This window comes from Sprattus sprattus, assembly GCF_963457725.1.
Source record: "Sprattus sprattus genome assembly, chromosome: 10".
Classification (NCBI taxonomy): Eukaryota; Metazoa; Chordata; class Actinopteri; order Clupeiformes; family Clupeidae; genus Sprattus; species Sprattus sprattus.
In genome coordinates this window covers 1,047,426-1,069,925 of record NC_137908.1, presented here as the reverse complement: position 1 = coordinate 1,069,925, position 22,500 = coordinate 1,047,426, and the positions used below count along the sequence as shown (strand labels likewise).

Here is a 22,500-nt window from a genome sequence, read left to right as displayed (position 1 = left end):
CTTCTCTTCAGAACAGCAGTGATTGATGAGATTCCGTCCTACATTCAGGAAGTTAAGCCCTCCTCCAGCTGTGCTGTGTAGTGTAGTGGCCGCACAAACATCTGTTCGCTGACATTTCTGTTGAACCAAACAAATTACTTTTTTTCCTTTTTGGCTGTGGTGAGTTTAGGCAGGTATTATGGCTCAGATTAATATTATGGCATGGCTGTCCTCGTCGGGACGTGTGTGTGTGTGTGTGTGTGTGTGTGTGTGTTAGAGAGAGAGTGATTGGTCCTTAGTGTGGGTTCTGGGCAGAATGGCGCTAAGCCTTTAAAACATTATACAATGTTATGGAGGTGCAAGAGGATGGCCAAGAGCAACAGATGCACTCTCACCTCTACACACACACACAATCTTACACCATCAACTACAACTCACACACACACACTCACGCCTCACACCTTCCTTTTCCCTCACACCAGGTCACACACACACACACACACACACACACACGCTACAGCTGGTGGTACAGCTTGCTGGTAAGCCTAAGCCTGAGCCTGCATGAATGAGTCCTGCACAGCCCACAGATGAATGAGTGAGTGTGTCCAGGTTACTCCAGACCCACCACACACACACACACACACACACACACACACACACACACACACACACACACACACACACACACACACACACACACACACACACACACACACACACACACACACACACACACACACACACACGAACACTACTCTCCTCGTCTCACCCTTCCATCCCATGTAGTTCACAGCTGACCTCCGCTGGTTAACTGACAGATAACACACGAGAGCCCCCCACCCCCACAACTGACCCTAAGGATGACCTCCGCTGGTTAACTGACAGATAACACACGAGAGCCCCCCACCCACCCCCACAACTGACCCTATAGCATGCCAGTCACTTCCCTGTTCCACTGAACCCCAGTGTCTGCGTATCTGGCACTGCGTGGAGGCTGGTTATGTGTGTTGCTGAAGTGACGTGTGTGTGTGTGTGTGTGTGTGTGTGTGCGGCTACAGTGTTTCTCCATACTCATCTCATGCAGCAGGGAGAAACACCCTGACTCACACTAATATACGTCACACACGGGCCAGCAAGTCTATGTGACGGGGAGAGAGAGTGTGTGTGTGTGTGTGTGTGTGTGTGTGTGTGAGTGTGTGTGTGTGTGTGTTGTGTGTGTGTGTGTGTATATGCATGTGTGAGAAAGTCTGTGTGACGGGGGGAGTCCCTGCTCACAATGATGTCAACATCACTCTCTGCGGCTCCTGTAACCAGAGCTTCTGAAATGTGTCATTTTTGGTCACCACAGCAAACACACACACCCCCGTGGTGCCGCAGGTACGTCAGCGTGACCGTGATGTGGGATGGGTCCGCTAGTCTAGCGCGTCGCACGCACACCTGAACACAACGGCGCCCGCTCGCTCGCTCACCTCGCCGTGGATGCATACGGAGGGCTGCGGATGCTCCGCCAGGCTGTGCTACTAACACAGGGCAACACCTCTCTCTCTCTCTCGCTCTCTCTCTCTCGCTCTCTCTCTCTCTCTCCCTCTCCCTCTCTCTCCCTCTCCCTCTCTCTCTCTCTCTCTCTCTTCTCTCCCTCTCTCTCTCTGACTGCACGAGAGATATGACATTACATGCCTCACATTCCAGCGCCACATTCTTTCCAGGTATTTCCCAGTCGCCCCTTCATGGAGCCTTCGGATAGGAGAAGCATCCAGACGAGTGAAACCAACAACACCTCACCAACACACACACACACACACACACACACACACACACAGAGAACAGGGCCAGAGGACACATGTGTGTGTGTGTGTGTGTGTGTTAGCTTCGGTCAGTGGTGTAGTGGTCCCTGGAGAAGTGGTTGTACTCGGTTATAAATGCTTTTTTTAAGCAGCCCATACAGCACAGGATAATTGCTTGTTTTGAGAAGAGGGTTTACCCACTGCTGACTGAAAAATAAGTCCTGCGTATACCCTGGACTACACCACTACACACACCCCTTCGGACTACACTACTACACACACCCCTTCGGACTACACCACCACACACACCGTTAGAGCACCAGGCACACACACCGTTGCTCGTTAGCGCACAAACAACCGTTGGATCCGCGGCTCCTTGCGTCGGCCGCACTCTGCAGACAAGGCGTTCGGCGCGGCAACACGCAGACATGTTGTAACAAGTTAATAATAGTTCAATTATTTTCTCTTCGCGCCGGGCGGGATGAGTGACAGACAAACACGGCAGCAGTTAACACCCGTCTTTCACGCCGCTGCCTCTAATGACAATCTTAGACTTGCGCTGCTCCCCTGGCGGCCTGAACAGCAGAGAGTGCTAACATACTCATCTCAGATTAAATATCGTTTACAGATGAAAAAAATTGAAAGGTAGGGTGAAGAGCATGCTTAAATATCGTTCAGTGATGAAATCAGTCATCATTACCTATGGACAGGTAGGGTACAGAGCACGCAAATGTAAAAACACAGTAATAACTATTGCGTTTCATAAAAATAAAAAAACTATACGTATATAGATCTTAATGAAGTACCATAGTTTCTCGTTAAAATCGAAACCAGTACTTTCCACCAATCTGAGACTAGGAGTGTTTCTAAAGCGGTAAAAGAAAGGAAAGTTAATTTAGTTTCAGAGCAATGAAGACATTATCTGCGCTGCGCAGGCAGAATTCCCGCGAAAAGGGGGCGTCGCTGGCACTGGTTTTGTTGGCATGTCAATGACTGGAATAAATAAATAAATAAATAACGTAAATCCGACACCACAGTACCACGCCTCTACACAAGAACCGTGTGTGTGCATATTCGTTCCAACTAATTTTACCATTTCTTCCACTTCTTTGGAAGGAATGGACAGCTGAGAAAAGAGGTATATCCCACAAAGTCAAGGGACGTAAACCTGACAGGCGCATTCCACCACCTGATGACGAGACGGTGTCTATTCTTGCGGTGCCTACCCGACTGGACCTAGCCAGCCAGTCACCAGACACACAGCATAAAACAACACCAAATAACAGTTTTATCTCCCTCCGAGTCTGCCATTTATGCAACATTGTTCTCTTGCATCGGAAGACAAGTTCAACTTCACAATGTTATTTTCCACCGGGAAACATGACACGCACGAGCAAGCTAGTGAAAAGGGGCTGGCTAGCTAGCCGTTATCTGGTGAGCTAGCGACCATACCTAACTTAATTAGGGTGTGCAAACGTTAGCTCCATGTTTTCACCAGTAGATTATATTCGGTGTGTCACTATTTTTGTTGAAATGACACTGTCGTAACAATATTGAATGTCAAAGATACCGACGGAAAATAAGCCAGACAGCCAGGTAACGTTATGTATGTAGTTACCAATCGCACAAAGCGTGAGCTAAAATGTGTGTATGGAGCTGGCTACTAAACTGTCAGTACGTTAGAACGCCTCTCCAAAATCACTTGCTAACGTTAGCTTATTCACAAACTAACGGTTACGATTAGCTAATAACGGTAATGGTGAAAATAAACTAACAAATGTCATTAACATTACAACAGTCAAAAGACAGCTGCCTCTCTAACTCAGACAGCAAATCAACCTCGACTTATTGCTGTGCCGAGCTATCAATTCGACAATATAATTTAGCTCGTCACAGCTAAGTTAGCTAACTAACAGTAGCTAGCCAGATACTATTGATATAATATTGCTAAAAGGATTCAGGTCTTACAGACAAGAACGTGCAGTTAAGTTAACTGCAAAACGGCCACCCATCTATAGTTGTAAATCACCAGTGCGCTAACTAGCCAGACGTGGAACATTCGACAGACAGCTAACGTAAGCTGTAAAAATAGTTGCTTCCGAAGCTCAGGTAAGTTAACTGAGGCTATAGCTGTAGACTATTATGTTAACGTTACCTGCCTCCATCTGTCCTAGTCCGAAACTCTTGAGGCCTGTCATCTAAACTCAATCCCCAACACTTCAGTGCGACCCAGCGCCGCCTGAAAGTCGTCCATTTCACGGGCCTCACTTCAACTTCAATCCCGTTGAACGCTAACGTTACACTTACCCTGGCTGTGTCAACTGGCAGTCTTGCTGTTCGGGATCAGTCCAGGTAGAGTTAGATACGTGCCCCTTCCCTTTCTTCCGTTAAATGACGGAAAAAGTTCCCTTTTCTTTCAGTTCGGGAGTCTCTGCCGTTGTCCGTTGGTCGCGAGTAGTGGCCGCTGTCCCCTGGCCGGTGTGTCCGTGGCTTCTCCGCCTTTCCAGTTCGCCTTTCTCTCACCATCCAACATCCGGGAACTGCCAGCCTGCTCCGCGCTGGGCTCAAACTCCGGAACTACTTTAAGCATTAGTCGGAGCACGACGCATTGTTAGTGTATTGTAGCGCATCAATTTACTGTAGACAGCATTAACTAGTGCCAGCATACATTCAGCTCTAATCTCGATCATACTAATTGTTCTTATGACAAGGTAAAGCAAATTGGCTTGGATTTCAGCTAAGATAATTATTATTATCATTATGGTTATTATTTTTATTTACAAATTGTATTCAAACACATAGCCAAATAGTGACTGGTCATTAGAGGAAGCTTAAATACTTAATTTATACAAATGATAATGATTATTTAGCTTGAACAGATAATTGGCTTGAATAATTATAAAGTTTAATCAAATCAAAATGTATTAGTTTTTTTTTTCTTCTCTTTTTCTTGAAGCTTCCACAAGTATTCAGTGCTCAGGTGGGCTATCTCGAGTCCCGGGCCTTTCTGTGTGCAGTTTGCATGTTCTCCCCGTGTTCACAAGGGGTTTCCTCCACTAAGAATCCCAACAGAAAAACATACAAAAGGAACATAACAATCCTGTCCGACCGTCCCTGACCGAGACGGCCGGTTCACTTTATCCCCGGGCTCTGAGAGGCCATATAGATAGATAGATAGATAGATGGATACTTTATTGATCCCAAGGGAATCATGTCATGTCATATCATTCATGTCTATGTGAGAAGCTACCCACTGCTCTTGGGGGGTCCTGGTGGCTGGTGGGGGTCCAGAGCAAGAATTCACGGCAACCTCAGGCCTGCGTGTGCGTGTGCGTGTGTGTGTGCGTGTGTGTGTGTGTGTGTGTGTATGGTGTGTCCTGGTCGCCTACATTATTACATAGCCGACTAAACTCTCAGTCGAAGTCCAAACATACTGGGACTGCAACAGAGAGCCTAGTGCTTCACAGTGCAAAGCAGGGCTCAGAGTTCAGACGTGATTTCAACTAAAAAAAACGTAATTGATGGCGAGGGAACACCGAGGATGAGGCTCAGAGTGAGTGAGTGAGTGAGTGGGTAGCACCTCCCAGTGTTAGTAAAGACGTCCTGGGTTATTGTTGTTACACTCCAAAACAGCAGGTGGCAGTATAATTTCCTTCCATTGCAGGAGAGACATGAGAAAATCAGAAGCAGTTATGTCCTAGCAAGCCTAGCGAAACAGAACACACGACTGGCTCCTGGGGGTTAAAGTGTCTGAAAAGTCAACACGACTGCATCCTTAGTCACTGCGCTGTGGTCTTGGTCCATCTAACAAGTAAGAATGTGGTTATTGAATGACAATGACAAGAACCATTGTATGCTTATCCAAATAGTCGCTAAATAAACCAGTCTGACTTCCTCGTTTGTGCACATAGCTAGCATGTTTTAGGTGCGTACAGTAGGCTTACTGAAGGTGTCAACTCGAAAATAGCTTTTAAACTACAGTAAAAGCGTAGCGATACTACTACACCAGACGGATAACACCTGTTAAGGTCGAACTTGGATGTAGTTTACATTCACCTGACAGACACCACTCGGTTTACAGTTCATGTTCACATCGAGTTTCATTCTGTGAACTTTACCCTAGTTGCGCACTTGTCATCACCGTGTGTGTAGACTAGACCTGAGTGTCGTCATTTCACGTCTTCCACGCTGTTGTGTTGTTGTGTGACCCCGACAGGCTGTTGTGTAGACTAGGGTATACCCACTTATTTTTCAGTCAGTATTGCTAATACCCACTTCTCAAAACAGGCCGTTTAACCTTGGCTGTATGGGCTGCTTTATAAAATATATATAATAATAATAATAATAATTCATTTGTATCTTTAACGCACTTTTCATTCCAAATAATCTCAGAGTGCCTATTAATCAATTATTTAAATGCAAAATCAATACCCAGTATTAATTAAAAGTATACCCACTTCTCCAGGTACCACTTCACCACTGGTTGTGTGAGCCCGACTGCAGGACATGGCCGACGCCAAGCCACACGACCCCGGCACGGCAGAGGGGAGGCTGGCGGAGGAGTTCGCCGTGCCCGCGCAGGTGGAGGAGGTGAAGAGTCGGATGGCGGAGTTCGCAGAGCGTCACGGAGCGGCAGGGCGCCGCGTCGTTCTCATCACGTCAGGCGGAACCAAAGTGCCTCTGGAATCCAGAACGGTCCGTTTCCTTGACAACTTCAGCAGCGGCCGACGGGGCGCCTCCTCGGCGGAGTACTTCCTGGACTCTGGCTACGCGGTGATCTTTCTGCACCGGCACCGATCCCTGTACCCCTACACGCGACTCTACTCGGGGATCAACCTGCTGGACGCGCTGTCGGTGGAGCCCGCGGGGGAGGTATTGGTTTCAATAATGAGAGTCGACACTGTGTTGAGAAGAAATAGGCGATGGCCCTTTTACTTTAGATCTCTTCAGCAATAAAGCAGGCTACATACCGCGCATCCAACCTAAGAGACTTTACAAAATAACTGACCTAGAATACTTATTATGTGTGAATTAAGAAAATTCTAAATAACTGAATCGCCACACATAAAATATACAACTGAAAATGCACACAGGCTTTATAATAAGATAAGGATTATACATTCTACTTAAAGTGTAATTTTTTTTCCGAACAGGAGGACAGGTCGGCTCGGGTGTCGGTGGACCAGAGTGCGCTGCCTAATATCGCCGCTGTCCTGAAGCGGTACCAGGCGGTGACGTCATCGGGGCTGCTGCTCCCGGTTGATTTCAGCACCTTGTCTGAGTACCTCCACCTCCTCAAGGCCGCGGCACAGGCCCTCAGCAGTATAGGTGGGTTGGAGAGAAAGACACCATCCCTGGAACATTGACAAACCCTATATAGTTCTAGAAATCCTCTCAAAGACATACAAGTCAATCTCTCTTTTTCTCCCTAGGCTCCAAAGCCATGTTTTATCTGGCAGCTGCGGTCTCAGACTTCTACATCCCTGCGTCCGAGATGCCGGAACACAAGATCCAGTCTTCAAACGGACCGCTCCAGGTGAGTTAAAGGCACCCAGTGCAACTTTATAGGCTTGAGACTCCAAAAATAAACATTACATTTCTAGTCTTTTTTTACACGTAGTAAGTTTCAATAACTCCATACCATTACATATCGACATTCAAGGAGCAAAGATGAGACGTCGTTGTGTGGTGAGAACTGATAGAAAATCTTACACAACGACAATCGCCGGTGGGGAGGCCATTTTTCCATTGACTGGAATCCTGCTTTATTTATTGGTGGCACCAATAAATAAAGATTTGGGGAGGGAAATGGCGGCCATTGTTGTTGTTTACGATTTTCTATCAGTTCTCACCACACGACGACGTCTCGTCTTTGCTCCTTGAATGTCGATATGTAATGGTATGGAGTTATTGAAACTTCCTACGTGTAAAAAAAGACTAGAAATTGAATGTTTATTTTTAAGCCTCGAAAGATGCACTGCGTGCCTTAAAACTACTCCCACGTGACAGCCACCTGTGGAGGATGTGCCCAGCTCCCTTTTTCATGGAGAGTTGTTGCTTACGCTCATCCTGAGTGAGTGTGGTGCTGACGTCCTCCTTTGACCCCTGACCTCTGTTGACCCCTGAGAGTGTGATGTTGACACCCTCCCTGACCTCTGTCTACCCCTGTTGCCCCCTGAGAGTGTGGTGCTGACACCCTCTCTCCTCTGTTGACCTCTGTCTACCCCTGAGAGTGTGATGCTGACGCCCTCCCCTGTTGCCCCCTGAGAGTGTGATGCTGACGCCCTCCCCTGTTGCCCCCTGAGAGTGTGATGCTGACACCCTGCCGTCTCCTCCTTTGACCCCTGACCTCTTGACCCCCTGACCTCTGTGTGCCCCTGAGCAGATCAGCATGAAGATGGTGCCCAAGATGCTGTCTCCACTGGTGAGAGACTGGGCGCCGCGGGCCTTCATCATCTCCTTCAAGCTGGAGACGGACGGCAGCATCCTGCTGGCGCGGGCACGCCGGGCGCTCGACACCTACCGCCACCAGGCCGTGGTCGCCAACGTGCTGGACACGCGCCGCGGCTACGTCGTCGTGGTGACGGCCGACACGCAGCACGAGCTGCAGCTCTCGGACGAGGACGAGCGCAACAACGTGGAGATCGAGGAGCGCATCGTCAGCAACCTGGAGGCCGCCCACCGCGCCTTCATGCTCCAGGGCTGAGCGGGTCGAGAGCGGGTCAGAACTGGGCAGGGATGGGCGAAACCAGTACTTTCCACCAATCTGAGACTAGGAGTGTTTCTAAAGCGGTAAAAGAAAGGAAAGTTAATTTAGTTTCAGAGCAATGAAGACATTATCTGCGCTGCGCAGGCAGAATTCCCGCGAAAAGGGGGCGTCGCTGGCACTGGTTTTGTTGGCATGTCAATGACTGGAATAAATAAATAAATAAATAACGTAAATCCGACACCACAGTACCACGCCTCTACACAAGAACCGTGTGTGTGCATATTCGTTCCAACTAATTTTACCATTTCTTCCACTTCTTTGGAAGGAATGGACAGCTGAGAAAAGAGGTATATCCCACAAAGTCAAGGGACGTAAACCTGACAGGCGCATTCCACCACCTGATGACGAGACGGTGTCTATTCTTGCGGTGCCTACCCGACTGGACCTAGCCAGCCAGTCACCAGACACACAGCATAAAACAACACCAAATAACAGTTTTATCTCCCTCCGAGTCTGCCATTTATGCAACATTGTTCTCTTGCATCGGAAGACAAGTTCAACTTCACAATGTTATTTTCCACCGGGAAACATGACACGCACGAGCAAGCTAGTGAAAAGGGGCTGGCTAGCTAGCCGTTATCTGGTGAGCTAGCGACCATACCTAACTTAATTAGGGTGTGCAAACGTTAGCTCCATGTTTTCACCAGTAGATTATATTCGGTGTGTCACTATTTTTGTTGAAATGACACTGTCGTAACAATATTGAATGTCAAAGATACCGACGGAAAATAAGCCAGACAGCCAGGTAACGTTATGTATGTAGTTACCAATCGCACAAAGCGTGAGCTAAAATGTGTGTATGGAGCTGGCTACTAAACTGTCAGTACGTTAGAACGCCTCTCCAAAATCACTTGCTAACGTTAGCTTATTCACAAACTAACGGTTACGATTAGCTAATAACGGTAATGGTGAAAATAAACTAACAAATGTCATTAACATTACAACAGTCAAAAGACAGCTGCCTCTCTAACTCAGACAGCAAATCAACCTCGACTTATTGCTGTGCCGAGCTATCAATTCGACAATATAATTTAGCTCGTCACAGCTAAGTTAGCTAACTAACAGTAGCTAGCCAGATACTATTGATATAATATTGCTAAAAGGATTCAGGTCTTACAGACAAGAACGTGCAGTTAAGTTAACTGCAAAACGGCCACCCATCTATAGTTGTAAATCACCAGTGCGCTAACTAGCCAGACGTGGAACATTCGACAGACAGCTAACGTAAGCTGTAAAAATAGTTGCTTCCGAAGCTCAGGTAAGTTAACTGAGGCTATAGCTGTAGACTATTATGTTAACGTTACCTGCCTCCATCTGTCCTAGTCCGAAACTCTTGAGGCCTGTCATCTAAACTCAATCCCCAACACTTCAGTGCGACCCAGCGCCGCCTGAAAGTCGTCCATTTCACGGGCCTCACTTCAACTTCAATCCCGTTGAACGCTAACGTTACACTTACCCTGGCTGTGTCAACTGGCAGTCTTGCTGTTCGGGATCAGTCCAGGTAGAGTTAGATACGTGCCCCTTCCCTTTCTTCCGTTAAATGACGGAAAAAGTTCCCTTTTCTTTCAGTTCGGGAGTCTCTGCCGTTGTCCGTTGGTCGCGAGTAGTGGCCGCTGTCCCCTGGCCGGTGTGTCCGTGGCTTCTCCGCCTTTCCAGTTCGCCTTTCTCTCACCATCCAACATCCGGGAACTGCCAGCCTGCTCCGCGCTGGGCTCAAACTCCGGAACTACTTTAAGCATTAGTCGGAGCACGACGCATTGTTAGTGTATTGTAGCGCATCAATTTACTGTAGACAGCATTAACTAGTGCCAGCATACATTCAGCTCTAATCTCGATCATACTAATTGTTCTTATGACAAGGTAAAGCAAATTGGCTTGGATTTCAGCTAAGATAATTATTATTATCATTATGGTTATTATTTTTATTTACAAATTGTATTCAAACACATAGCCAAATAGTGACTGGTCATTAGAGGAAGCTTAAATACTTAATTTATACAAATGATAATGATTATTTAGCTTGAACAGATAATTGGCTTGAATAATTATAAAGTTTAATCAAATCAAAATGTATTAGTTTTTTTTTTCTTCTCTTTTTCTTGAAGCTTCCACAAGTATTCAGTGCTCAGGTGGGCTATCTCGAGTCCCGGGCCTTTCTGTGTGCAGTTTGCATGTTCTCCCCGTGTTCACAAGGGGTTTCCTCCACTAAGAATCCCAACAGAAAAACATACAAAAGGAACATAACAATCCTGTCCGACCGTCCCTGACCGAGACGGCCGGTTCACTTTATCCCCGGGCTCTGAGAGGCCATATAGATAGATAGATAGATAGATGGATACTTTATTGATCCCAAGGGAATCATGTCATGTCATATCATTCATGTCTATGTGAGAAGCTACCCACTGCTCTTGGGGGGTCCTGGTGGCTGGTGGGGGTCCAGAGCAAGAATTCACGGCAACCTCAGGCCTGCGTGTGCGTGTGCGTGTGTGTGTGCGTGTGTGTGTGTGTGTGTGTGTATGGTGTGTCCTGGTCGCCTACATTATTACATAGCCGACTAAACTCTCAGTCGAAGTCCAAACATACTGGGACTGCAACAGAGAGCCTAGTGCTTCACAGTGCAAAGCAGGGCTCAGAGTTCAGACGTGATTTCAACTAAAAAAAACGTAATTGATGGCGAGGGAACACCGAGGATGAGGCTCAGAGTGAGTGAGTGAGTGAGTGGGTAGCACCTCCCAGTGTTAGTAAAGACGTCCTGGGTTATTGTTGTTACACTCCAAAACAGCAGGTGGCAGTATAATTTCCTTCCATTGCAGGAGAGACATGAGAAAATCAGAAGCAGTTATGTCCTAGCAAGCCTAGCGAAACAGAACACACGACTGGCTCCTGGGGGTTAAAGTGTCTGAAAAGTCAACACGACTGCATCCTTAGTCACTGCGCTGTGGTCTTGGTCCATCTAACAAGTAAGAATGTGGTTATTGAATGACAATGACAAGAACCATTGTATGCTTATCCAAATAGTCGCTAAATAAACCAGTCTGACTTCCTCGTTTGTGCACATAGCTAGCATGTTTTAGGTGCGTACAGTAGGCTTACTGAAGGTGTCAACTCGAAAATAGCTTTTAAACTACAGTAAAAGCGTAGCGATACTACTACACCAGACGGATAACACCTGTTAAGGTCGAACTTGGATGTAGTTTACATTCACCTGACAGACACCACTCGGTTTACAGTTCATGTTCACATCGAGTTTCATTCTGTGAACTTTACCCTAGTTGCGCACTTGTCATCACCGTGTGTGTAGACTAGACCTGAGTGTCGTCATTTCACGTCTTCCACGCTGTTGTGTTGTTGTGTGACCCCGACAGGCTGTTGTGTAGACTAGGGTATACCCACTTATTTTTCAGTCAGTATTGCTAATACCCACTTCTCAAAACAGGCCGTTTAACCTTGGCTGTATGGGCTGCTTTATAAAATATATATAATAATAATAATAATAATTCATTTGTATCTTTAACGCACTTTTCATTCCAAATAATCTCAGAGTGCCTATTAATCAATTATTTAAATGCAAAATCAATACCCAGTATTAATTAAAAGTATACCCACTTCTCCAGGTACCACTTCACCACTGGTTGTGTGAGCCCGACTGCAGGACATGGCCGACGCCAAGCCACACGACCCCGGCACGGCAGAGGGGAGGCTGGCGGAGGAGTTCGCCGTGCCCGCGCAGGTGGAGGAGGTGAAGAGTCGGATGGCGGAGTTCGCAGAGCGTCACGGAGCGGCAGGGCGCCGCGTCGTTCTCATCACGTCAGGCGGAACCAAAGTGCCTCTGGAATCCAGAACGGTCCGTTTCCTTGACAACTTCAGCAGCGGCCGACGGGGCGCCTCCTCGGCGGAGTACTTCCTGGACTCTGGCTACGCGGTGATCTTTCTGCACCGGCACCGATCCCTGTACCCCTACACGCGACTCTACTCGGGGATCAACCTGCTGGACGCGCTGTCGGTGGAGCCCGCGGGGGAGGTATTGGTTTCAATAATGAGAGTCGACACTGTGTTGAGAAGAAATAGGCGATGGCCCTTTTACTTTAGATCTCTTCAGCAATAAAGCAGGCTACATACCGCGCATCCAACCTAAGAGACTTTACAAAATAACTGACCTAGAATACTTATTATGTGTGAATTAAGAAAATTCTAAATAACTGAATCGCCACACATAAAATATACAACTGAAAATGCACACAGGCTTTATAATAAGATAAGGATTATACATTCTACTTAAAGTGTAATTTTTTTTCCGAACAGGAGGACAGGTCGGCTCGGGTGTCGGTGGACCAGAGTGCGCTGCCTAATATCGCCGCTGTCCTGAAGCGGTACCAGGCGGTGACGTCATCGGGGCTGCTGCTCCCGGTTGATTTCAGCACCTTGTCTGAGTACCTCCACCTCCTCAAGGCCGCGGCACAGGCCCTCAGCAGTATAGGTGGGTTGGAGAGAAAGACACCATCCCTGGAACATTGACAAACCCTATATAGTTCTAGAAATCCTCTCAAAGACATACAAGTCAATCTCTCTTTTTCTCCCTAGGCTCCAAAGCCATGTTTTATCTGGCAGCTGCGGTCTCAGACTTCTACATCCCTGCGTCCGAGATGCCGGAACACAAGATCCAGTCTTCAAACGGACCGCTCCAGGTGAGTTAAAGGCACCCAGTGCAACTTTATAGGCTTGAGACTCCAAAAATAAACATTACATTTCTAGTCTTTTTTTACACGTAGTAAGTTTCAATAACTCCATACCATTACATATCGACATTCAAGGAGCAAAGATGAGACGTCGTTGTGTGGTGAGAACTGATAGAAAATCTTACACAACGACAATCGCCGGTGGGGAGGCCATTTTTCCATTGACTGGAATCCTGCTTTATTTATTGGTGGCACCAATAAATAAAGATTTGGGGAGGGAAATGGCGGCCATTGTTGTTGTTTACGATTTTCTATCAGTTCTCACCACACGACGACGTCTCGTCTTTGCTCCTTGAATGTCGATATGTAATGGTATGGAGTTATTGAAACTTCCTACGTGTAAAAAAAGACTAGAAATTGAATGTTTATTTTTAAGCCTCGAAAGATGCACTGCGTGCCTTAAAACTACTCCCACGTGACAGCCACCTGTGGAGGATGTGCCCAGCTCCCTTTTTCATGGAGAGTTGTTGCTTACGCTCATCCTGAGTGAGTGTGGTGCTGACGTCCTCCTTTGACCCCTGACCTCTGTTGACCCCTGAGAGTGTGATGTTGACACCCTCCCTGACCTCTGTCTACCCCTGTTGCCCCCTGAGAGTGTGGTGCTGACACCCTCTCTCCTCTGTTGACCTCTGTCTACCCCTGAGAGTGTGATGCTGACGCCCTCCCCTGTTGCCCCCTGAGAGTGTGATGCTGACGCCCTCCCCTGTTGCCCCCTGAGAGTGTGATGCTGACACCCTGCCGTCTCCTCCTTTGACCCCTGACCTCTTGACCCCCTGACCTCTGTGTGCCCCTGAGCAGATCAGCATGAAGATGGTGCCCAAGATGCTGTCTCCACTGGTGAGAGACTGGGCGCCGCGGGCCTTCATCATCTCCTTCAAGCTGGAGACGGACGGCAGCATCCTGCTGGCGCGGGCACGCCGGGCGCTCGACACCTACCGCCACCAGGCCGTGGTCGCCAACGTGCTGGACACGCGCCGCGGCTACGTCGTCGTGGTGACGGCCGACACGCAGCACGAGCTGCAGCTCTCGGACGAGGACGAGCGCAACAACGTGGAGATCGAGGAGCGCATCGTCAGCAACCTGGAGGCCGCCCACCGCGCCTTCATGCTCCAGGGCTGAGCGGGTCGAGAGCGGGTCAGAACTGGGCAGGGATGAGCGGGTCGAGAGCGGGTCAGAACTGGGCAGGGCAGAGTGGGTCGAGAGCGGGTCGAGAGCGGGTCAGAACTGGGCAGGGATGAGCGGGTCGAGAGCGGGCAGGGCTCTGTGGGCGCGGGCGCGGGCGGCGCCGTCTCTTGGAGAAGGGTGCCAATGCTGGTATGGCTGACTCCGTGCTCCGACCTCCTGTACGCCCTCATCTTGCTCCTCCCAGACCCTCATCTTGCTCCTCCCAGACCCTCGGACTCTCTCCACAGGGCCAACCACACAGACTGTCAGTGAGAGTGAGGGCATACTAACATACTCAACCACACACACACACACACACACACACACACACTGTCAGTGAGAGCATACTAACATACTCAACCACACACACACACACTGTCAGTGAGAGTGAGGGCATACTAACATACTCAACCACACACACACAGACAGACAGTGAGAGTGAGGGCATACTAACATACTCAACCACACACACACACACTGTCAGTGAGAGTGAGGGCATACTAACATACTCAACCACACACACACACACAGACTGTCATTGAGAGTGAGGGCATACGAACATACTCAACCACACACACACACACAGACTGTCAGTGACTGCATACTATCATACTCATCCACACACAGATTCAGTGAGAGTCAGGGCATACTATCATACTGCCTTCACTAAGCTGAGAGACTTGAGCGCTTCGTTAAAGCAGTGTTTGCTTTGAGGCTTCGTAACGGTACACATGTGTGTTATTGAAGTGAGGGGTTAAATGTCATGCTGCTGTTGATGCTAGATAGAGGAACACCCTGAGACGCAATCATGAAGGTTGTCATGTGATGTTTTTAATAGATTCTGAGCATGGGAATAAAGATACACTGCAGTGGACTACAGAGTGTGTGTGTGAGATACAGGATGCAGGGCTGATCACTACAGGGATGATCAATACAGGGCTGATCACTGCAGTGGACTACAGAGTGTGTGTGTGTGTGTGAGATACAGGATACAGGGCTGATCACTACAGGGATGATCAATACAGGGCTGATCACTGCAGTGGACTACAGAGTGTGTGTGTGAGATACAGGATACAGGGCTGATCAATACAGGGTTGATCACTGCAGTGGACCTCACACCGTTCAGCTCATCAATACAGAGATGATCAGTACAAAGAGTTCACGTCACAGTTCAGGAAGGTATTGTGAACTCACACTCTGAACCATCACACACACAGATTACAAGTTCTCACACACACAGATTACAAGTTCTCACACACACTCTCACTCTCTCACGCACTCTCACGCACTCTCACTCTCTCACGCACTCACACACAGACACACACAGGCGCTGTGTTAGTGTCCAGTTCTGATTGGCTACTTGAGTTTCACACTCTTCTTAACCCCGGCGCGGATTCCGGACATTTCTCCACTGTACCGGGTCAGCTCCTTCTGCACCTGCTGGACCTGGAGCACACACACACACACACACACAAACACAGTCTTCAGAAAAAGGCCTCGCTCACACTCAGTTTTCAGGCACAGGCCTTGACCCCATGCAGAGCAATGACACAACCTTCAGGAAGAATCCTTGAGTACAATTCTGCTGTGTGTGAAAGACACCAAATGCAGATTTTTGTGTGTATGTTTAAGACACAGTGTGTGTGTGTGTGTGTGTAAGAGAGAGAGAGTGTGTGTGTAAGAGAGAGAGAGTGTGTGTGATTAAGTAAAAGAGAGAGAGCGAGAGAGACAGTGTGTAAGAGAGAGTGTGTGAGTGTGTGTAAGAGAGAGTGTGTGTGTGTGTGTGTGTGTGCGTGTGAGAGAGTGTGTGTGTGTGTGTAAGAGAGTGTGTGAGTGTGATTTACCTGTCCCTTTCTGCGGACTTGAGCTCGTCTGAACTTCTCTCTGTGTTTGACTCGAGGGTTGCGGTCGATCTTCTTTCTCTTGGGGGTGAGTCCTTTGTTCTTGGCCATCTTTAAACACACACACACACACACACACACACACACACACACACACACACACACACACACAACTTCAGTCTCAGCAACCACACAGCCAACAGCTTAGTCACAGACTGACAATTACATTACACTGCAGCAGAGCCACGCCAAACCAGTATTGAGAATTTCTGACCAGGTGTTTGTGTGTGTGTGACCAGACTCTAGTGTGTGTGTGTGTGTGTGTGACCAGACTCTATTGTGTGTGTGTGTGTGTGTGACCAGACTCTAGTGTGTGTGTGTGTGTGTGTGTGTGTGTGTGTGTGTCCAGGCTCTAGTATGTGTTTGGCTATAGCTGAACTAGTCAAAGTGTGTGACCTGGCTCTAGTTAAACTAGTCAAGAGTGTGTGACCAGGCTCTAGTGTGTGTGTGTGTGTGTGTGAGTGACAAGGCTCTAGTGTGTGTGTGTGTGTGTGACCAGGCTCTAGTGTGTGTGTGTGTGTGTGTGTGTGTGTGTGTGTGTGTGTGTGTGTGTGTGTGTGTGTGACCAGGCTCTAGTGTGTGTGTGTGTGACCAGGCTCTAGTGCAGAGGTGGGCAATTCATTTCTCCAAGGGGCCACATGAGATAGTGGGACTGTTGTGGAGGGCCGGACCAATAGGCTGAACTCAATTCAGCATGAAAAATGAGCATGTTTTTGCAGTATTAAAGGTGTGCCCAGACGACAAATACACATGGCACACACACACACGAGAGCAAGCTTGCAATGCAGTAGTATACCTGTCGGGTGATGCCTCTCTTCGCATCCCCTTCCAAGCCTTCATCTTCAGCCTCCTCCTCCTCATCAGCTCTGCGGAATGAAACCATCAGTTCCACAACTACATTATCAGCAGACACACACACACACACACACACACACACACACACACACACACACACACACACACACACACACACACGTACACACACACACACGTGCACGCGCACACGTGCACGCGCACACACACACACACACACACACACACACACCACTACTGACCAACTGCTAAAGCACATTTAAACAAACATACTTCCAACACACAGCTCCACCAGAGCTACAGGCACAGACCCTCATGCAGCTTGCCTGTTGTGTTGCAGTACTTACCCCTCAGCTGTAGAGGGCGCTGTAGTTTGGCGCTTGCGTTTGAGTCCCTCCTCCACACCTCTGTAGAACTTCAGCGCTGCCTCCTCGTCCAGATCAGAATCAGAATCCTCCTCCGAATCTGCTCCCTCTGCCTCTGCCTGCTGAACACACACACACACACACACACACACACACACACACACACACACACACACACAGAACAGGTTTACCAGTGCACTTCCAACAGCAACAAAAAAACATGTTTTCCCCCACATTCAGGTCCAACTGTATGATCCACACCCACACACACACACACACACACACACACACACACACACACACACACACACACACACACCTCTACCTTGGTCTCGGTGGGTGTGCCCACTGGTCTGGTGCCCGCTGGCCTGTTGGTTCCAGAGAGAAGCTTCCGCAGCTGGGGGGCGAGCCTGGCATCTACAGTACCCAGCTCATTGATCAGCTGGAGGAGAGGAACAGTGTTACTGACACACACACACACACACACACACACACACACACACACACACACACACACACACACACACACACACACACAGCCTGGCATCTACAGTACCCAGCTCATTGATCAGCTGGAGGAGAGGAACAGTGTTACACACACACACACACACACACACACACACACACACACACACAGCCTGGCATCTACAGTACCCAGCTCATTGATCAGCTGGAGGAGAGGAACAGTGTTACACACACACACACACACACACACACACACATCTACAGTACCCAGCTCATTGATCAGCTGGAGGAGAAGAACAGTGTTACGCTGGGTGGATATGTCTTGCGTTTAGTCGGTAGGCGAAAAGTCGGCTGGGGGGCGTGGTCAGAAAAAATGATGTTTGGCTGTAGCAATGTTATATGAAACTTATTAGCAGCCAGCTAGCTAGCCACTATATATTCCAATGGGGGGTTTCGGTTAAAGTTGTAGCGGCAAGCTAGCAGTAATAGTTCAGTAATAGTTCAGAGTTCAGTAAAGATTTTGTGCTGATTACTTTAATTTATAATTTGTGTACATATTCTATCTAAACCATATCAGCCAGTTCAATCACGAAAACGTATGTAACATATTTAGCAGCTAGCTAGCTACAATGCTACAATGTGTTTTCAATGGGGTTTCGCTCATAGTATTAGCGACAAGCTAACTAAATGTTGAGAGCTTAATTTAAGCTCTACAATATTCAGTTTGACCTCACAGTATTCGTGTAGCATATAAACAACAAACCGAGTCAATTAGACGTATACAAGTCGTGTAGATAACCTTTATTCACATAAAATATGTCACGGTAAATGAGTCCCGATGTCCGCCATCTTGTTTCAAAATTTTTGTTTACTCCCGCCCCTATGAGCTACGTTGACTTCCAAATCACACACACGCCGAACTGATTGGCTCTCAGCAGGCAGCAAGTCGCCTTCATTTGCATAGAGTTTTTAACTTTTAGCAGCCAGGAGAGCCGACTTTTTCCTCAGCCGTTGTCGGCAGCCGACAAGTCGCCTCCATTCTATCCCAATGAGAGCGACATAAAGTCGTGTCCCGTGGGCATCCACCGTTACACACACACACACACACAGAGCCTGGCCTATAGAATATGCTATGAAATAATAATAATAATAATAATAACAACAATAATAATCTATCTGCCCCTGTAGACTCACGTTTCTGTAGGTGACCAGCCTCTCGATCACGGGGTGGTTGTGTGCTGGGACCCGCTTGGCCTTCAGGACCAGGTAGAAGCTGATGTTGGTGCAGTAGCTACACACACACACACACACACACACACACACACAGGAGGGCACTCATTAGGCTGCCTCTTTAGGCTGCACACAGTATAGCTGACATAAGAGAAGAAGAGAAGAGCCACTTACTGCAGGTAGAGCTGCTGCTTGGTGAGGAGGTAGTTGGCCCCCTGGTGGAAGGGAGGGGGAAAGAGAGAGAGAGAGAGAGAGAAAGAAAGAGAGAGGGGGGAGAGAAGGAGAGAAAGTAAAAGTTTGGGTGAGTGAGGGCACACTGCACAGGTGGTCAGTCAGAAACAGAGAGGTGTATGAAGCGCCTGCAGTAGAGAGGCAGTCACACACACACACACTAAGGCAGTCTCACACACACACACACACACACACACACACACACACACAGAGGCAGTCTCACACACGCACACAAACACTGAGGCAGTCTCTCACACACACACACAAAACACACACACACACACACACACACACACACACACACACACACACACACACACACACACACACACACACACACTGAGGCAGTCTCAAGCTTCCAGTTACCTTCCCAGCGGGGATGCGGCCATCTTTGACCATCTCCACCAGGGGCTGGATCTCATCTTTCAGCTCCGCCAGCTAAGAGGAACACACACACACACACACATTAAACTACACACACTTTAACACACACACATAAACACACAGACCCAAACACACACTTAAACAACGCACACATTAAACACAGACACACACATTAAACACAGACACACACTAAACCACACAGAAACACAAACGTGTGTGTGTGTGTGTGTGTGTGTGTGTGTGTGTGTGTGTGTGTGTGTGTACCTTGGCCTTGAAGTCCTGTATGAGCTCCATGAGCTCTGGCGACTCCTTCCTGAGGAGCTTCATCTTCTCCTTGTGAGACATCTCCTTCAGGTCCTTCACTATGTGCTCCTCCTTCTCCTGAGGCCGAGACACCTCCTCCTGCACCGCAAACTCCTGACACACACACACACACACACACACACACACGCGGACACACGCACACACACACACACACACACACACACACGCGGACACACGCACACACACAGTGTATAATGAAGGGACAGAACAGCTGTGGATCAAAGCGTGTGTGTGTGTGTGTTTGTACGTGTGTGTGTGTGTGTGTTTCAGTGGATCAGACCCTCAGTCACCAGAACCATGCTGGACCGGTCCAAGGCAGGCCCGTGCCACGGCCTGTGGTTCTGTGTTCTGCTGTGCTCCTCACCTGCAGCAGGTTCAGATCGTAGTCTTCCTCACTGAGGTGTGTGTGTGTGTGTGTGTGTGTGTGTGTGCTCCTCACCTGCAGCAGGTTCAGGTCGTAGTCTTCCTCACTGAGGTGTGTGTGTGTGTGTGTGTGTATGTGTGTGTGTGTGTGTGTGTGTGTGTGCTCCTCACCTGTAGCAGGTTCAGGTCGTAGTCTTCCTCACTGAGGTGTGTGTGTGTGTGTGTGTGTGTGTGTGTGTGCTCCTCACCTGTAGCAGGTTCAGGTCGTAGTCTTCCTCACTGAGGTGTGTGTGTGTGTGTGTGTGTGTGTGCTCCTCACCTGCAGCAGGTTCAGGTCGTAGTCTTCCTCGCTGAGGTCGGCCGCCAGGCGCCGCTGGATGTTCTTGGCCTCCTCCTCTTCCTCCTGGTCCTCTGCCGCCACCTCCTCTTTAGTCTTGCCCTCTAGGAGCAGAGGTCACCGTGAGGTCGAGAGTTACAGGTGCAGTTAGTTCTTTATAAGGTCACCACGAGGTCATGAGAGTTACAGGTGCAGTAAGTTCTTGAAAGGTCACCATGAGGTCGAGAGTTACAGGTGCAGTAAGTTCTTTATAAATGTAAACTTCAATAATGATGTAACTCTGATGCAACACTGACAGCACATTAAACAGATCTCATGTTAGACCTCTGACTGCTGTTTCAGCCCTATTTGTTTACATGTGCTAGAATTCTCAACAAATGCACATAAATCACTTTATCAAATAATTAAAATGCAAATAAGCCATTAATGACTTCAAAAGACTCTTAATCAGTTCTTTCTAAATGAGAACCATTCAGTGTTGCTTAAGCCCCAACAGAAAGCGGTGTTCAGTCTTCTAAACAGGACAGGGTGTTCAGTGTGTGTGTATGTGTGACTTACTGTCGTTGACGTAATCTGTATCATAAAACATCTTCTTCCTGTGTCCCCACGCCATGTCACTGGGGAGATCTGCAAAGAGAGAAACAAAGAATGTGTGTGTTAATCACTGCGTGTGCGTTGAGCACAGTGTGTGTATGTTAATCACTGCGTGTGCGTTGAGCACTGTGTGTGTGTGTGTGTGTGTGTGTGTGTGTGTGTGTGTTAATCACTGCGTGTGTGTTGAGCACAGTGTGTGTGTGTGTCTGTGTGTGTGTGTGTTAATCACTGCGTGTGCGTTGAGCACAGTGTGTATGTGTGCATGTTTACTCACTTCATCGTGTGACCACACCACATCTCAGGGGTGTTTGTGTGTGTGTGTGGAGATCATGTTTACGGTAGTATGTGTGTCTATTGAGATCTGACCTGTGTGTGTGTGTGTGAAGATCATGATTAGGGTAGGGTGTGTGTGTTTGTGTTGAGCACAGTGTGTATGTGTGTGTGTGTTAAGCACAGTGTATGTGTGTGTGTGTGTGTGTGTGTGTGTGTGTGTGTGTGTGTGTGTGTCTGTGTGTTGAGCACAGTGTGTATGTGAGGTGAAAATGGCTGAGGAAATGTGTCTGCTTTACCATCATACTTCTTCCCCTCGATGTCACTGTCCATGTCCTCATCTTCCTCAGCTGCCTCCTCTTCCTCTTCCTCCTCCTCCTCTGGGACATCTATTGGCATCACCTCTTCCTGGGAGGAGTTTAGAACAGAACACTTTACTTCCTCAGAGAAACCCTTAAGAGCCTGGTGTCTTAACAGTATAGTAAGGATCATTCTTAAGGTAGTGTGTGCGTGTGTGTGTGTGTGTCTTGTACAAGTAAGGATCCCCACCTCCTCATCAAGCTCCTCCAGGTCGCTCTCCTCCTGAACTCCATCAGCCAGGAGTTTCTGCAGAGAAAAACCACAGTTACCATGGCGACCCGAAAACAACACAGTTACCCCTCAATCCTGCTGCCATGGCAACCAGAAAACAACACAGTTACCCCTCAATCCTGCTGCCATGGCAACCAGAAAACAACACAGTTACCCCTCAATCCTGCTGCCATGGCAACCAGACCAGACACATCTGATTG

At 48.2% G+C, this 22,500-nt stretch overlaps 4 protein-coding genes across 5 annotated transcripts in view; 2 read left to right on the top strand and 2 right to left on the bottom strand.

Annotated features, from left to right (window-relative positions):
* The window catches only part of LOC308371703 (forkhead box protein J3-like), a gene marked incomplete at its 3' end in the record, with an annotated part of 37,066 nt that extends 32,506 nt beyond the window's left edge, over window positions 1-4,560 (bottom strand). Inside the window, exon 1 of the mRNA XM_080846690.1 lies at window positions 4,071-4,560. The remainder of the gene's footprint in view (window positions 1-4,070) is intronic.
* An 878-nt stretch (window positions 4,561-5,438) lies between these two features.
* LOC308370880 (phosphopantothenate--cysteine ligase-like) lies at window positions 5,439-8,536 on the top strand. Its single transcript, XM_080845614.1, has 5 exons — window positions 5,439-5,574; window positions 6,229-6,635; window positions 6,917-7,091; window positions 7,196-7,299; window positions 8,149-8,536. Exons 2-5 carry the CDS (start codon window positions 6,270-6,272, stop codon window positions 8,467-8,469), a joined length of 966 nt encoding a protein of 321 aa, XP_080701740.1. The 5' UTR covers window positions 5,439-5,574; window positions 6,229-6,269; the 3' UTR covers window positions 8,470-8,536.
* A 2,820-nt stretch (window positions 8,537-11,356) lies between these two features.
* Window positions 11,357-15,224, top strand: ppcs (phosphopantothenoylcysteine synthetase). The gene is made up of 5 exons (XM_080845846.1): window positions 11,357-11,492; window positions 12,147-12,553; window positions 12,835-13,009; window positions 13,114-13,217; window positions 14,067-15,224. Exons 2-5 carry the CDS (start codon window positions 12,188-12,190, stop codon window positions 14,385-14,387), a joined length of 966 nt encoding a protein of 321 aa, XP_080701972.1. The 5' UTR covers window positions 11,357-11,492; window positions 12,147-12,187; the 3' UTR covers window positions 14,388-15,224.
* Window positions 15,225-15,257: 33 nt separating this feature from the next.
* Window positions 15,258-22,500, bottom strand: part of utp3 (UTP3 small subunit processome component) — a 9,141-nt gene continuing 1,898 nt past the window's right edge. Inside the window, exons 4-16 of one of the 2 annotated variants that reach the window (XM_080846759.1) lie at window positions 22,259-22,315; window positions 22,009-22,117; window positions 21,404-21,472; window positions 20,828-20,949; window positions 20,086-20,238; window positions 19,804-19,875; window positions 19,381-19,421; window positions 19,171-19,267; window positions 17,837-17,953; window positions 17,494-17,633; window positions 17,130-17,199; window positions 16,277-16,384; window positions 15,258-15,878 (exon numbers count right to left, since the gene is read on the bottom strand). In XM_080846759.1, the coding sequence (XP_080702885.1) occupies window positions 15,789-15,878; window positions 16,277-16,384; window positions 17,130-17,199; window positions 17,494-17,633; window positions 17,837-17,953; window positions 19,171-19,267; window positions 19,381-19,421; window positions 19,804-19,875; window positions 20,086-20,238; window positions 20,828-20,949; window positions 21,404-21,472; window positions 22,009-22,117; window positions 22,259-22,315 (1,245 nt within the window). In that variant the 3' untranslated portion in view covers window positions 15,258-15,788. The remainder of the gene's footprint in view (window positions 15,879-16,276; window positions 16,385-17,129; window positions 17,200-17,493; window positions 17,634-17,836; window positions 17,954-19,170; window positions 19,268-19,380; window positions 19,422-19,803; window positions 19,876-20,085; window positions 20,239-20,827; window positions 20,950-21,403; window positions 21,473-22,008; window positions 22,118-22,258; window positions 22,316-22,500) is intronic. The other variant, XM_080846760.1, reaches the window with a different exon arrangement.

Coding starts and splice junctions, on each gene's coding strand:
- LOC308370880 (XM_080845614.1), top strand. CDS start 6,270: ATGGCCGACGCCAAGCCACACGACCCCGGCACGGCAGAGGGGAGGCTG. Junction 6,636..6,916: donor CGGTGGAGCCCGCGGGGGAG/GTATTGGTTTCA, acceptor TTTTCCGAACAG/GAGGACAGGTCGGCTCGGGT. Junction 7,300..8,148: donor CTTCAAACGGACCGCTCCAG/GTGAGTTAAAGG, acceptor GCCCCTGAGCAG/ATCAGCATGAAGATGGTGCC.
- ppcs (XM_080845846.1), top strand. CDS start 12,188: ATGGCCGACGCCAAGCCACACGACCCCGGCACGGCAGAGGGGAGGCTG. Junction 13,010..13,113: donor ACAGGCCCTCAGCAGTATAG/GTGGGTTGGAGA, acceptor TTTTCTCCCTAG/GCTCCAAAGCCATGTTTTAT. Junction 13,218..14,066: donor CTTCAAACGGACCGCTCCAG/GTGAGTTAAAGG, acceptor GCCCCTGAGCAG/ATCAGCATGAAGATGGTGCC.